At 44.0% G+C, this 14,754-nt stretch overlaps 1 protein-coding gene across 7 annotated transcripts in view; it reads left to right on the top strand.

Moving 5' to 3' along the window:
• Window positions 1-14,754, top strand: part of CACNA2D3 (calcium voltage-gated channel auxiliary subunit alpha2delta 3) — a 1,033,852-nt gene that overhangs the window by 639,646 nt on the left and 379,452 nt on the right. For all 7 annotated transcript variants that reach the window (XM_053220354.1, XM_053220357.1, XM_053220355.1 and 4 more), the window contains one exon: window positions 1,031-1,144. In XM_053220354.1, coding sequence (XP_053076329.1) covers window positions 1,031-1,144 — 114 coding nt within the window. The remainder of the gene's footprint in view (window positions 1-1,030; window positions 1,145-14,754) is intronic.

The raw sequence follows: 14,754 nt of genomic DNA, 5'->3' as shown, positions 1-14,754 counted from the left end.
GTTAATAAACTAATATGTGACAAAATAAATATGTAATAAACTAACATGTAATGTTACCTGCTAACAAATACATATTTAAAGTTGTTTTTTAATTTATTTATTTATTTTTGAGAAAGTGAGAGAGAAAGAGTATGAGCGGGGGAAGGGCAGAGAGAGAGGGAGATACAGAATCTGAAGCAGGCTCCAGGCTCCGAGCTGTAAGCACACAGCCTGACGCGGGGCTTGAACCCATAAACCGTGAGATCATGACCTGAGCTGAAGTCGGATGCTCAACGGACTGAGCCACCCAGGCACCCCTAACAAATATGTATTTAAAATTTTTTTTTTCAACGTTTATTTATTTTTGGGACAGAGAGAGACAGAGCATGAACGGGGGAGGGGCAGAGAGAGAGGGAGACACAGAATCAGAAACAGGCTCCAGGCTCTGAGCCATCAGCCCAGAGCCTGACGCGGGGCTCGAACTCACGGACCGCGAGATCGTGACCTGGCTGAAGTCGGACGCTTAATCGACTGCGCCACCCAGGCGCCCCTAAAACGAACCCTAACAAAAGGATGCCTAGGCTTCTAGTTTGAATTGGCCTGTTTCTGACTTTATGTGTCCAAAACCTCCTTGATTTTACTATATAGTGCAGTCCGTACCCATCAAGCCAGATTCATTCAGGTTTTAAAAGAGATGTTGCCAGCCACGTATGCTCTGCCCATGTCAAGCGTTCCTAAAGAGTGACTGTGCCAGTGCCTTTGGGGCTTGTATCATGAGGCAGTATCTGTGCTTGAAGGTAAGAGAGGTTATGTGTCCTCGAACCTCACTTCCCACCCTGCGTGTGTGTTTCAGAAATCCTCTCTGCCGTCTGGATTTAGTTCCAGTTTGTCAAAGCAAATATGGTGAATGCGTGGGGAGAAGCTTATGGTGTAGGTTGTGTTTTGGTGAGGTAGAACGAGCTCTTGTTTTGAGAGGCTTCCCAAGCCCAAGCCCTCATGCCTCTGAAGTCTCTCTGGTGTGTTTTTCAGTCTGAACTTCTTTCTTCCGCAGTTCAACCATACTGGGCAAGGCAGTGTCTGCAGCCAGGCCATCATGCTCATCACCGACGGGGCAGTGGACACCTATGACACTATCTTTGCGAAGTACAACTGGCCAGATCGGAAGGTGAGTTGGTGCTGATGCCATGCAGCGTGGTCCATGGAGAATCTGTGTTGTGCTCTAACCCCCAGGTTGTCCAGGGGTAGGTGCCCCATCTGGACTGAATCTCATAAAGACTACTGTTTCTCAGGCTTGTAGTTTTTGGTTGACCAAGCCAAATACTATAGCTTTCCTTGTTTTCAAAATGACACTTTTTTGGAGGAGAGAAGAAATCTGTAAAGACACATTCAGCGTGTTCAGTGAAAAGACTCGCTGTGAAGCGTGCTTTGTCCATAGTGGGCAGCACCTTTGTTTTTCATGGACCCAGAGCTGCTTGGTGAGTCCTGCATCTATAGATGGTGAAGTTGGCCATGGCGGCCACCCAGTCCTCTCTTGTGTGTTTCTGTATTTCTCTAGCTCCTCGTTCACCACCCTCATTACCCTCATTACCACCCAGAAGCTTCTCTCCATCTCCCAGGGCTGTTCCCCATCCTTGTCAAAGCTTGTACACTGTTCTAATTCCTTCTTTGCTTTCCAAGTTGACATTTATTTATCTGCTGAACCCATGTGTTAGGGTGTCCATGATGGATGTTAATGTTTTTGGTGTGTCTGAGTGCCAAACCCAGAGATTCCTCAAGCTGTTAGCCAGTTTGAATTCCCTGGGGAGATCTTTTAAATTCTGGATACTTGTACTCTATCCCATGCCTACAGCATCAAGATTTCTAAGGATGTGGTGTGGTAATCCATGTTTTTAATAAGTTCCTCTAGTGGGCACCAATCAGCAGATTAGCAGTTGGTGATCTCTATCTCACCTGAATGGTGGGATTTTCACAGGAAAAAGGCCAGTCAGAGAAGGTGCTATCCCAGGGGTATCACAGAGGCACTGTCCTGTCCCATGAGCCAGTGGCATTACTGTGACTGTCTCTATAAGTGCGTAAGACCATTCAGACCAAGTCTGTCCTACTTTACCTATTTTGTGTATTTAATTTCCTGGAACCGAACTAACCACACACACTTGGCAAAAAGAAAGAGAAGACAAATGACCGCTGTGTCTTCAGCTATATCCAGAGAGTGTGTGCCATTGAGGGAGTGTGACATGTCAAGGTGTCATCCCATGTTCCCTTAGTCATTCTTGGTCCCCACATTGCTCTGATAACACTGACATCTCACCTCACTGAGTGTGCGTCTGCATTTTAAAGATACATACGTTTTGAACAACATGGTCCCTAAATGGATGCCAACTGCTTCTCCTGGTGCTCAACCTTAGAAAGAGCCATCACTTCTGAAGCTGGAGGAAACGTTTGCTGTGCTGGGCTTTCTCAGGGGATGTGGGACTGTGATAAGGCTTAAGAGATGCCCAGGGATAGATGTGGCTGATTGCAGCTCCCGCAACAAGCACTACCTTAGAACCTAGCCCTTGTATAAGATGGCAGTTCAGTGTTGGACAAGGAGATTTTAGATGTAGGATTTCAGGTGAGGGTTTTCAGGGATAGGTGGAGGCCACAGGTAATTCCTTGATAGATGTAGTCATGTGAAGGGAAGAACGTGCTGGATACATGTGCACCCCTGGAGCATACAGCACGATGCTGGGCATGTGGCCGGTACCTAATGCACAGTCGTAAGGTGTGGCTGAGTGACCGAGGGGCCCGGCGGGGTGGGAGGCCACAGTGCTAGTAAACATGGGTAGGGCCACAGACATTTTGCAGTCATGTGGAATGTTTGCTGGTGCCATGACGTTTCATAACATGTTGAAGGGTATTTTGACTTATTTGGGACCATCGTACATAAGAAAGTGAGAGGGTCTTTTCATAAGCAGCTTCATTAAGACCAAATGTGTTATCAGACAAGTCTCACATACTGAATTCTCTGAATCTGTCCCATTTGGTGATACTTGATGGATAGCAATTGCTCAATAATATTGGTATTTGAATATCCTTACTTGTAAGGAGAGGCATAGAATGAGGGCTTCAAAGTCACAGTTCTTCAGACAAAACACAAATGTCAACATATCTTGCCAAAGATACAATACTGACTTTCAACCAGGTGCTTTTTTGGATTAATTGGAACCAGGATTCTGGAAGTTTCAACATTACCTAAAGGAGCTTCATTGACTTATAAAGTATTATCAAGCAGAAGCAGATTTGACTTTTGTAACAAGAGAGTCTTCTTTTTAAAAAAAATATTTTATTTATTTATTAGAGTGGACATATGAGCACATGCGAGTGGAGGAGAGGCAGAGAGAGAGAGAGGGAGAGACAGAATCCCAAGCAGGCTCAGCACTGTTAGCACAGAGCCTGACTCAGGGCTCATTCTCACAAACTGCGAGATCATGACCTGAGCCCAAATCGAAAGTTAGATGCTTAACCAACTGACCCACTCAGGTACCCCCAAACAGTCTTTTTCTGTGATTAGAAGTTCATAGCAGGGTTCCATCCCTCCTGCTGCATTCTGGAGAGTTTTATGGTGTTCACATATATACACGTGCACATTCTCTTCTTCTTCTTTTTTTTTCTTTTTTTAAATTTTTTTTTTAACGTTTATTTATTTTTGAGACAGAGAGAGACAGAGCATGAATGGGGGAGGGTCAGAGAGAGGGAGACACAGAATCTGAAACAGGCTCCAGGCTCTGAGCTGTCAGCACAGAGCCCGACGCGGGGCTCGAACTCACGGACCGCGAGATCATGACCTGAGCCGAAGTCGGCCACTCAACCGACTGAGCCACCCAGGCGCCCCTGCACATTCTCTTCTTGATGATTTGTCTGTGAAGTTGAGCGCAGTAAGTTTGCATGGATCCCAGTGTGATTTAGCATTGTGTTAAAGTGAGGAGATGTGCAGTGTCTAAGCAGTCCTCTTTCTCTGTTATTCTGAACATTAGATATTTAGCAGAGGACTCTGTCATGCCATAGTGGGCAGTCTTCAAGATCGTAGATACAGGAAATGGGTTCAGGAGAGAGGAAAATGATCTTTTTTTTTTTCAATATATGAAATTTATTGTCAAATTGGTTTCCATACAACACCCAGTGCTCATCCCAAAAGGTGCCCTCCTCAATACCCATTACCCACCCTCTCCTCCCTCCCACCCCCCATCAATCCTCAGTTTGTTCTCAGTTTTTAAGAGTCTCTTATGCTTTGGCTCTCTCCCACTCTAACCTCTTTTTTTTTTCTTCCCCTCCCCCATGGTCTTCTGTTACGTTTCTCAGGATCCACATAAAAGTGAAAACATATGGTATCTGTCTTTCTCTGTATGGCTTATTTCGCTTAGCATAACACTCTCCAGTTCCATCCACGTTGCTACAAAGGGCCATATTTCATTCTTTCTCATTGCCACATAGTTCTCCATTGTGTATATAAACCACAATTTCTTTATCCATTCATCAGTTGATGGGCATTTAGGCTCTTTCCATAATTTGGCTATTGTTGAGAGTGCTGCTATAAACATTGGGGTACAAGTGCCCCTATGCATCAGCACTCCTGTATCCCCTGGGTAAATTCCTAGCAGTGCTACTGCTGGGTCATAGAGTAGGTCTATTTTTAATTTTTTGAGGAACCTCCACATTGTTTTCCAGAGTGGCTGCACCAGTTTGCATTCCCACCAACAGTGCAAGAGGGTTCCCGTTTCTCCACATCCTCTCCAGCATCTATAGTCTCCTGATTTGTTCATTTTGGCCACTCTGACTGGCATGAGGTGATATCTGAGTGTGGTTTTGGTTTGTATTTCCCTGATGAGGAGCGACGTTGAGCATGTTTTTGTGTGCCTGTTGGCCATCTGGATGTCTTCTTTAGAAAAGTGTCTATTCATGTTTTCTGCCTGCTTCTTCACTGGATTATTTGTTTTTCGGGTGTGGAGTTTCGTGAGTTCTTTATAGATTTTGGATATTAGCCCTTTGTCTGATATGTCATTTGCAAATATCTTTTCCCATTCTGTTGGTTGCCTTTTAGTTTTGTTGGTTGTTTCCTTTGCTGTGCAGAAGCTTTTTATCTTCATGAGGTCCCAGTAGTTCATTTTTGCTTTTAATTCCCTTGCCTTTGGGGATGTGTCAGGTAAGAAATTGCTACGACTGAGGTCAGAGAGGGTTTTTCCTGCTTTCTCCTCCAGGGTTTTGATGGTTTCCTGTCTCACATTCAGGTCCTTAATCCATTTTGAGTTTATTTTTGTGAGTGGTGTAAGAAAGTGGTCTAGTTTCAACCTTCTGCATGTTGCTGTCCAGTTCTCCCAGCACCATTTGTTAAAGAGACTGTCTTTTTTCCATTGGATGTTCTTTCCTGCTTTGTCAAAGATGAGTTGGCCATACTTTTGTGGGTCTAGTTCTGGGGTTTCTGTTCTATTCCATTGGTCTATGTGTCTGTTTTTGTGCCAATACCATGCTGTCGATGATTACAGCTTTGTAGTAGAGGCTAAAGTCTGGGATTGTGATGCCTCCTGCTTTGGTCTTCTTCAAAATTACTTTGGCTATTCGGGGCCTTATGTGGTTCCATATGAATTTTAGGATTGCTTGTTCTAGCTTCGAGAAGAATGCTGGTGCAATTTTGATTGGGATTGAATTGAATGTGTAGATAGCTTTGGATAGTATTGACATTTTGACAGTATTCATTCTTCCAATACATGAGCACGGAATGTTTTTCCATTTCTTTATATCTTCTTCAATTTCCTTCATAAGCTTTCTATAGTTTTCAGCATACAAATCTTTTACATCTTTGGTTAGATTTATCCCTAGGTATTTTATTCTTCTTGGTGCAGTTGTGAATGGGATCAGTTTCTTTGTCTTTCTGTTGCTTCATTATTAGTGTATAAGAATGCAACTGATTTCTGTACATTGATTTTGTATCCTGCAACTTTGCTAAATTCATGTATCAATTCTAGCAGACTTTTGGTGGAGTCTGTCAGATTTTCCATGTATAATATCATGTCATCTGCAAAAAGTGAAAGCTTAACTTCATTTTTGCCAATTTTGATGCCTTTGATTTCCTTTTGTTGTCTGATTGCTGATGCTAGAACTTCCAACACTATGTTAAACAACAGCGGTGAGAGTGGACATCCCTGTCGTGTTCCTGATCTCAGGGAAAAAGCTCTCAGTTTTTCCCCATTGAGGATGATGTTAGCTGTGGGCTTTTCATAAATGGCTTTTATGATCTTTAAGTATGTTCCTTCTATCCCTACTTTCTTGGGGGTTTCTATTAAGAAGGGTTGCTGAGTTTTGTCAAATGCCTTTTCTGCATCAATTGACAGGATCATATGGTTCTTTTCTTTTATTAATGTGATGTATCATGTTGATTGATTTGCGAATGTTGAACCAGCCCTGCATCCCAGGAATGAATCCCACTTGATCATGGTGAATAATTCTTTTTATATGCTGTTGAATTTGATTTGCTAGTATCTTGTTGGGAATTTTTGCATCCATATTCATCAGGGATATTGGCCTGTAGTTCTCTTTTTTTACTGGGTCTCTGTCTGGTTTAGGAATCAAAGTAATACTGGCTTCATAGAATGAGTCTGGAAGTTTTCCTTCCCTTTCTATTTCTTGGAATAGCTTGAGAAGGATAGGTATTATCTCTGCTTTAAACGTCTGGTAGAACTCCCCTGGGAAGCCATCTGGTCCTGGACTCTTATTTGTTGGGAGGTTTTTGATAACCGATTCAATTTCTTCACTGGTTATGGGTCTGTTCAACCTTTCTATTTCCTCCTGATGGAGTTTTGGAAGCATGTGGGTGTTTAGGAATTTGTCCATTTCTTCCAGGTTGTCCAGTTTGTTGGCATATAATTTTTCATAGTATTCCCTGATAATTGCTTGTATTTCTGAGGGATTGGTTGTAATAATTCCATTTTCATTCATGATTTTATCTATTTGGGTCATCTCCCTTTTCTTTTTGAGAAGCCTGGCTAGAGGTTTATCAATTTTGTTTATTTTTTCAAAAAACCAACTCTTGATTTCGTTGATCTGCTCTACAGTTTTTTTAGATTCTATATTATTTCTGCTCTGATCCTTATTATTTCTCTTCTTCTGCTGGGTTTAGGCTGTCTTTGCTGTTCTGCTTCTATTTCCTTTAGGTGTGCTGTTAGATTTTGTATTTGGGATTTTTCTTGTTTCTTGAGATAGGCCTGGATTGCAATGTATTTTCCTCTCAGGACTGCCTTCGCTGCATCCCAAAGCGTTTGGATTGTTGTATTTTCATTTTCATTTGTTTCCATATATTTTTTAATTTCTTCTCTAATTGCCTGGTTGACCCATTCATTCTTTAGTAGGGTGTTCTTTAACCTCCATGCTTTTGGAGGTTTTCCAGACTTTTTCCTGTGGTTGATTTCAAGCTTCATAGCGTTGTGGTCTGAAAGTATGCATGGTATAATCTCAATTCTTGTATACTTATGAAGGACTGTTTTGTGACCCAGTATGTGATCTATCTTGGAGAATGTTCCATGTGCACTCGAGAAGAGAGTATATTCTGTTGCTTTGGGATGCAGAGTTCTAAATATATCTGTCAAGTCCATCTGATCCAATGTATCGTTCAGGGTCCTTATTTCTTTATTGACCGTGTCTAGATGATCTATCCATTTCTGTAAGTGGAGTGTTAAAGTCCCCTGCAATTACCACATTGTTATCAATAAGGTTACTTATGTTTGTAATTGTTTTATATATTTGGGGGCTCCCCTATTCGGTGCATAGACATTTATAATTGTTAGCTCTTCCTGATGAATAGACCCTGTAATTATTATATAATGCCCTTCTTCATCTCTTGTTATAGCCTTTAATTTAAAGTCTAGTTTGTCTGATATAAGTATGGCTACTCTAGCTTTCTTTTGACTTCCAGTAGCTAAATAGTTCTCCATCCCCTCACTTTCAACCTGAAGGTGTCCTCAGGTCTAAAATGAGTCTCTTGTAGACAGCAAACAGATGGGTCTTGTTTTTTTATCCATTCTGATACCCAATGCCTTTTGGTTGGCACATTTAGTCCATTTACATTCAGTGTTATTATAGAAAGATACGGGTTTAGAGTCATTGTGATGTCTGTAGGTTTCATGCTTGTAGCAATGTCTCTGGTACTTTGTCTCACAGGATCCCCCTTGTAGGATCTCTTGGAGGGCTGGTTTAGTGGTGACGAATTCCTTCAGTTTTTGTTTGTTTGGGAAGACCTTTATCTCTCCTTCTATTCTAAATGACAGACTTGCTGGATAAAGGATTCTCGGCTGCATATTTTTTCTCTTCATCACATTGAAGATTTCCTGCCATTCCTTTCTGGTCTGCCAAGTTTCAGTAGAGAGATCCGTCACGAGTCTTATCCGTCTCCCTTTATATGTTAGAGCACGTTTATCCCTAGCTGCTTTCAGAATTTTCTCTTTATCCTTGTATTTTGCCAGTTTCACTATGATATGTCGTGCAGAAGATCGATTCAAGTTACGTACGTCTGAAGGGAGTTCTCTGTGCCTGTTGGATTTCAATGCCTTTTTCCTTCCCCAGATCAGGGAAGTTCTCGGCTATTATTTCTTCAAGTACACCTTCAGCACCTTTCCCTCTCTCTTCCTCCTCTGGAATACCAATTATGCGTATATTATTTCTCTTTAGTGCATCACTTATTTCTCTAATTTTCCCTCATACTCCTGGATTTTTTTCTCTCTCTTTTTCTCAGCTTCCTCTTTTTCCATAATTTTATCTTCTAGTTCACCTATTCTCTCCTCTGCCTCTTCAATCCGAGCTGTGGTCATCTCCATTTTATTTTGCAGCTCATTAATAGCATTTTTTAGCTTCTCCTGGCTGTTCCTTAATCCCTTGATCTCTGTAGCAATAAATTCTCTGCTGTCCTTTATACTGTTTTCAAGCCCAGCGATTAATTTTATGACTATTATTCTAAATTCACTTTCTATTATATTGTTTAAATCGTTTTTGATCAGTTTGTTAGCTGTCATTATTTCCTGGAGGTTTTTTTGAGGGGAATTCTTCTGCTTTGTCATTTTGGATAGTCCCTGGAGTGGTGTGGAACTGCAGGGCACTTCCCCTGTGCTGTCTTGAATAACTTGCATTGGTGGTCAGGGCCGCAGTCAGACCTGATGTCTGCCCCCAGCCCACCGCTGGGGCCACAGTCAGACTGGTGGTGCCTTCTCTTCCCCTCTCCTAGGGGGGGGATTCACTGTGGGGTGGCGTGGCCCGTCTGGGCTACTTGCACACTGCCAGGCTTGTGGTGCTGGGGATCTGGCATATTAGCTGGGGTGGATCGGCAAGGTGCACAGGGGCGGGAGGGGCAGGCTCAGCTCACTTATCCTTAGGTGATCCGCTTCGGGAGGGGCCCCTCTTCCGTGGGCCTCTCGTCTGCACTTGGCTCCGGAGAATCCATTCTGCTAGTCTTCTGGTGGTTTTCTGGGTTATTTAGGCAGGTGTAGGTGGAGTCTAAGTTACCAGCTAGACGCGGTGAGCCCAGCATCCTCCTATGCCGCCATCTTCTGACCCAGTCTAGAGGAAAATGATCTTAAGGCTGGAAGGTGTTTCCCATAAGACACTGGTTCTCAAACTTGAGCAAACATCAGAATCATCTGAAGGACTTATTCCAACATGCATTGCTTACCTCCTGCCAGGAGTTTCTGATCCAGTAGGGCTGGCTGAGGCCTGGGAATGAGCATTCCTCACACATTGCCAGGTGACGTGGATGCTGCACACTTGGGGAGCAGCTACCATAGGAAACAGCCTGAGGAACAGTGTTTGCTTCTGCTGTGGGCTGGGATACTTTTGTTCCCTCTGCTTATTTTATAAGCACCTGCTCCTTTGGGCAAATCCAGTGCACAGGTATGTGTTTCTTGACTCATACTTTGTTTAAAAAATTGCCAACTCCTGATCATCATTTAAAAATCTGTAGGGGGCGCTGGGTGGCTCAGTTGGCTAAGCATCCAACTTCAGCTCAGGTCATGATCTCACAGTTTATGAGTTCAAGCCCTGCATTGGGCTCTGTGCTGAACAGCTCAGAGCCTGGAGTCTTTGGGATTCTGTGTCTCCCTCTCTCTCTGTCCCTCCTCTGCTCATGCTCTGTCTCTTTCTCTCTCTCTCAAAAACAAATAAAAATAAAAACAAATTAATCAATCAATCAACCTGGAGAGAGTTGGGGCGGCTGGTTGGCTCATTTAAGCACCAGACTCTTGATTTCGGCTCAGGTCATGATCTCGCAGTTTGTGAGTTTGAGCCCCATGTCGATAGTGTGGAGCCTGCTTGGGGTTTTCTCTTCCTCTCTCTCTGCCCCTCCTCTACTCATTCTCTCTGTCTCTGTCTCTGTCTCTGTCTCTCTCTCTCTCTCTCTCTAAATAAATAAACAAACAAACAAACAAACAAACAAACAAACTTTAAAATGTTTACTCCTTTAGAGAGTATGTAAAATTTTAAAGTTTTAGTTTCTCTCATAAAGGGGTATACTTGGCACTTTGGATCCAACATTCTCATATAGCAAAAAAAAAAAAAAAATGGCTGGAGCTGAGAAATGGCTGCCCCCTCAGATGGCCCCCTCAGATGCGTGCTGCTTTTGACTATGACCTCTCCATTCTGTCATCTCCACGCAGCCCACTTCACTCCTGTGTGTTACATGCCCACAGGTGTGGAGTTCTGGATTAACAGGTAGTTGCTGTTTCCCAGCCATGGCTTGTATTTCCCAGCTTCTGGGGCTTTGTTCTTTTGTCTTGGGTTTGCCCCGAGCTTTCCCTCTTTTCTTCTCCTGAGAGGTTATCTTGTCTTTGCTTGAGTCCTAAACTTCAGACTCCCTCAGGATTGTTGTTAGGGAAGTGTAGATTCATGTCCAGCATGATAATTACCTCTAGGCCTATCTTTCATCTTCATTGGTTTGGTGAGTCCTTGGGGACACATTCTGTATCTCCTAACAGTGCCACCACCATGCACCATGTCCCAGCCCTGATGAGAAGTGTGACATAGAGACCCTAGGGTGGTCTCATGATTCCTGCCTCCAGGTGTTTACCCCCTGTATAATCTCCTCACCTTGAATATGAGTGAGCCTTGTGACTACTTTCGAACCAATAGAATATAAGAAGGTGAGGGAATTTTGTAGATGTAATCAAGGTCTCAAGTCAGTTGGTTTGAGTTAATCAAAAAGGATATCCTGGGTAAGCCTTACTTAACAGAAAATCTTTAAAGAGTGACCGGATACTTCCTGAAGGCAGAGACTCTTCATGGCAGTTTGATAAAGTAAGCAGCTTTTGGAGAAGCCCATTGGCAAGGAGCTGAGGACACCCTCTAGGACCTGAGAACATCTTCCAACCAACAGCCAGCAAAAAACCGTGCCCTCAGTCTTATGGCCACAAGGAAATAATTCCTGCTAACAGTTTGAATGAGCTTAGAGCCAGATTCTTCCCCAGGTGAGCCTCCAGATGAAAACACTGCCCCATCAGTACCTTAACTGAAGCCTTGTGAAACCATGAACGGAAGACCCAGATAAGCTGTGCTTAGCTGACCCAAAGAAACTGTGGGGTTGCAAATGTGGAGTTAAGCAACTAAGTTTGCGGTAATATGTTATGTAGCAATAGAGAATTAACAGAAGAGGTGAGGAGAAGGGGAAAAGGAAAGGAAATAATTTATCATAGCAATACTGTAAAATATCCCCAAACCTAATGGCTTAAAATAACAATTTATTATCTCTTGCAATTCTGTGGGTTAACCGGATGGTGATTCTGCTCTCCATGGTGTCAGGTAGAGTCACTGCTAAAGCTGCATGAAGCTGGGAGCTTGGCGGGGCTGTCTCGGTTCTTCTCCAGAAGGCTTCTCTCTCCATGTGGGGCTAGTCCTCCAGGGCCACACTGTGAGGCCACTCCCCTCAGTGCAGTAGCCTGGACTTGACTACAATATGGCAGTTGGGTTCCCAGAAGGGGAAAGCAGAAGGAAGTGGGGAGCAGTCTAGGAGGGCACTTATGGGTGTCATTTTTTAAAGAAATTTTAAACGTTTATTTATTATTGAGAGACAGAGAGACACAGAGTGTGAGCAGGGGAGGGGTAGAGAGAGGGGGAGACACAGAATCTGAAGTAGGTTCCAGGCTCTATCAGCACAGAGCCCGACGTGGGGCTTGAACTCATAAACTGCGAGATCATGACCTGAGCCGAAGCTGGTCGCTTAACCAACTGAGCCGCCCAGGCACCGCAATGGGTGTCATTTTTTAAAACTACTGCCTAACCAGGGCCTTGCTCAAGGCAACTGCTTAATAAAACATTTTAGAATGAGTTGGAAGAAGGAATGTGTTATTGGTGATTTAACTATGAGTCTGAAGACAGCATCATGATTGTCCATGCAATGTGTCCCTTGCCAGCATTTTATTTCTGAGAGCGGAAATGAGGAGCTATTTATTCATTTATTGAGTGCCATTTACTTTTGCCTAATATCCATTGGTTAGCAGCTTAACAGCAGCTCTTACATACTTGGAATAAAATATGAACTCTTCAATGTGGAAGGGACTCATTGCAGGACCTGCTCAAGAAATAAAGCTGCCTACATTTAAATTAGAAAAATGGTCATACTTGCCACCTATATAGTTCCAAGTGAACCAAAAAAAAAAAAAAAAAAGGTCATCGAATGATTTATCATTTCCTTCCCTGATGCATAAGACAGAGTGAATGGGTAAGAAAATGGCAGGTAACTGATTTAAAGAATCTAATCTTATCAGAAGACCTGTTGAGCCCTTTAAGAGTATAGTATGTTTGCCAACCCCTGATCTAAGGACATTATTAAGTGTGTTGTTCAGTCATTGAGATGCCTTTGGAAATCCGTGCATTGGCTAACCAACAGAAGATGGTCGTGGTGGCTTTCCCCTTCCTTTCCACTGCTTTTTTCCACTTGAATAACTGCACTAATCAATGGCAGAGGGATGGAAACCTTGATTGCAAATACCGCTCTCTGTGCTGTGGGGTGTCTCCTCTGCTCGGAGCCATGCTTTCTACTTTTCTGTCCTGAACAGTTTCTGGTTTTCCCCTTTTATGTCAGTGCTGCACCAGGGCTGGAGTGTAGGATGCAATGATGGGCCCATTCAGAAGGGGGCTGAGCTGCAGGCATGCAGCCTGGGGCCGGACCCAGTGCCCAGCATGTGGGATCTCCATACATGTCAGACTTAACCTCCCCTTGAACCCTGTTTTGCTGGTGACAGGGGCACATGGCAGTGTCACAGCTTTCATGTCACTCGAGTAACAATGGCAACACCCTGGAGAGAATCACGTTCCCTCTTTGCCGAGACCCAGCAAGCCAGAGACTCCCCGAATCCAAATAAAATGGGATCCTTGGAATCCCTGTCAAAATCAACCTGCTTAGAGGCTAATCGCTCTATTTGCTTGGTGTTATACCCCCGGAGGGATGTTTGGCTGCAGCTGCCACATAACAAACCACATTTCAACCCGCTTCTTCTGTAGGTGAAGTGGTCATGCACGGAACTCCTGGGGGTGCACGGAGGGCCAGTGACCCTTCTGTGCCTGTTAGAAATCCTTGCACGACCTGTCCTTCGCTTGGGTCTGTGATGAGAAGCGCAGGCAGCATTAGGATGCTTCATCTGCTTCCCTGGGCCTGAATCGTCCTCAATAAGAGCGTGCCCTCAGCTGGTTTCCTGTGCCGAAATGTGTAAACAAAGCTAATGAGAGCGAATTCTCACCGAATGCGAAGCATCAGACACCATTCTAAATGGTGTACATGTATTTAATTCACACAGAAACCCAAGAGGCGAGTACTGTTGTATCCCCTTTATACAAAGGAGGAAACTGAGGCTACCCAATGATTCAGGGTTCCATGACTAGCATTTGGTGGGATGTCAACCCAGCATTGAGCGCTGAGGCTGTACCCTGAACCAGGATGCAGACATTTTGAGGGGGAAAGCAAAACAAAGTAACCATAGGTCCCAGGAGTAGCTGTCCATACCACACACATTGTCACCCAGAAAATAAGTTCATTTCCTTGGCCTTCCCATCCCCAAGTATAGGGGGTGTGGTCTGCAGAATGTTAGAGATTTAGGGATCACAGAACCACCCATTGAGGTTACAGGCAGAGGAGAAGCGGATGGGAAATGTGTGGCCTCACGACGAAGCTGTCTGGGTGAAACTAAATGATTTTCCTCTTTATAAAGAATTTCAAAGGTGAATGCTATTTCAGTTATGGGTGCTATGTGTTCTATTATCGGTTACGTCCAGGACAAAAGCAAGGACAGTGGCACTGAGGCCCTTAGAGAGACGACCAGGGCTCAGGGGCCGTGGAGGATCCTTGGTGGCCTGGTGGGGATGGCATGGAGGGGTGGGACAAACATGACTCCTGGTTTGGGGTCCAAGGGAAGCTCTTGATCACAGAACAGTTTGGGGGTCTGGCTTTGGAACTCTTTTGGAAACACTGTTAGAAGTCACTGTCCTTTGATTTGGGGTCACAAAGATCCCCAAGAAGGAGATCTTTTGGGGGTTTTGCCCCAGGCCTCCCTCCCTTGGCATAATTCGGAAGCTGAAGCCTCAACCCAGCCATATCCTAGTGGCCTCGAGGAGATGCTGGAAGGCTTAGCTCTGTCTTAGTGGCTCTGAGGGGGGTTTTGGAAAGCTCCAGCACCCCTCCTTATCTTTCCACGGGACATGTGCCACTCTGGGGAGCAGAGTTTCTGAGCTGAATCAGGCCTTATCCTTTTAAGAACCCAGCCCTTAAATAGTCTC

Source organism: Acinonyx jubatus, chromosome A2 (assembly GCF_027475565.1).
Source record: "Acinonyx jubatus isolate Ajub_Pintada_27869175 chromosome A2, VMU_Ajub_asm_v1.0, whole genome shotgun sequence".
NCBI lineage: Eukaryota > Metazoa > Chordata > Mammalia > Carnivora > Felidae > Acinonyx > Acinonyx jubatus.
Note: the sequence above shows the minus strand (reverse complement) of the source record. Positions and strands in the feature narration are given on the sequence as shown.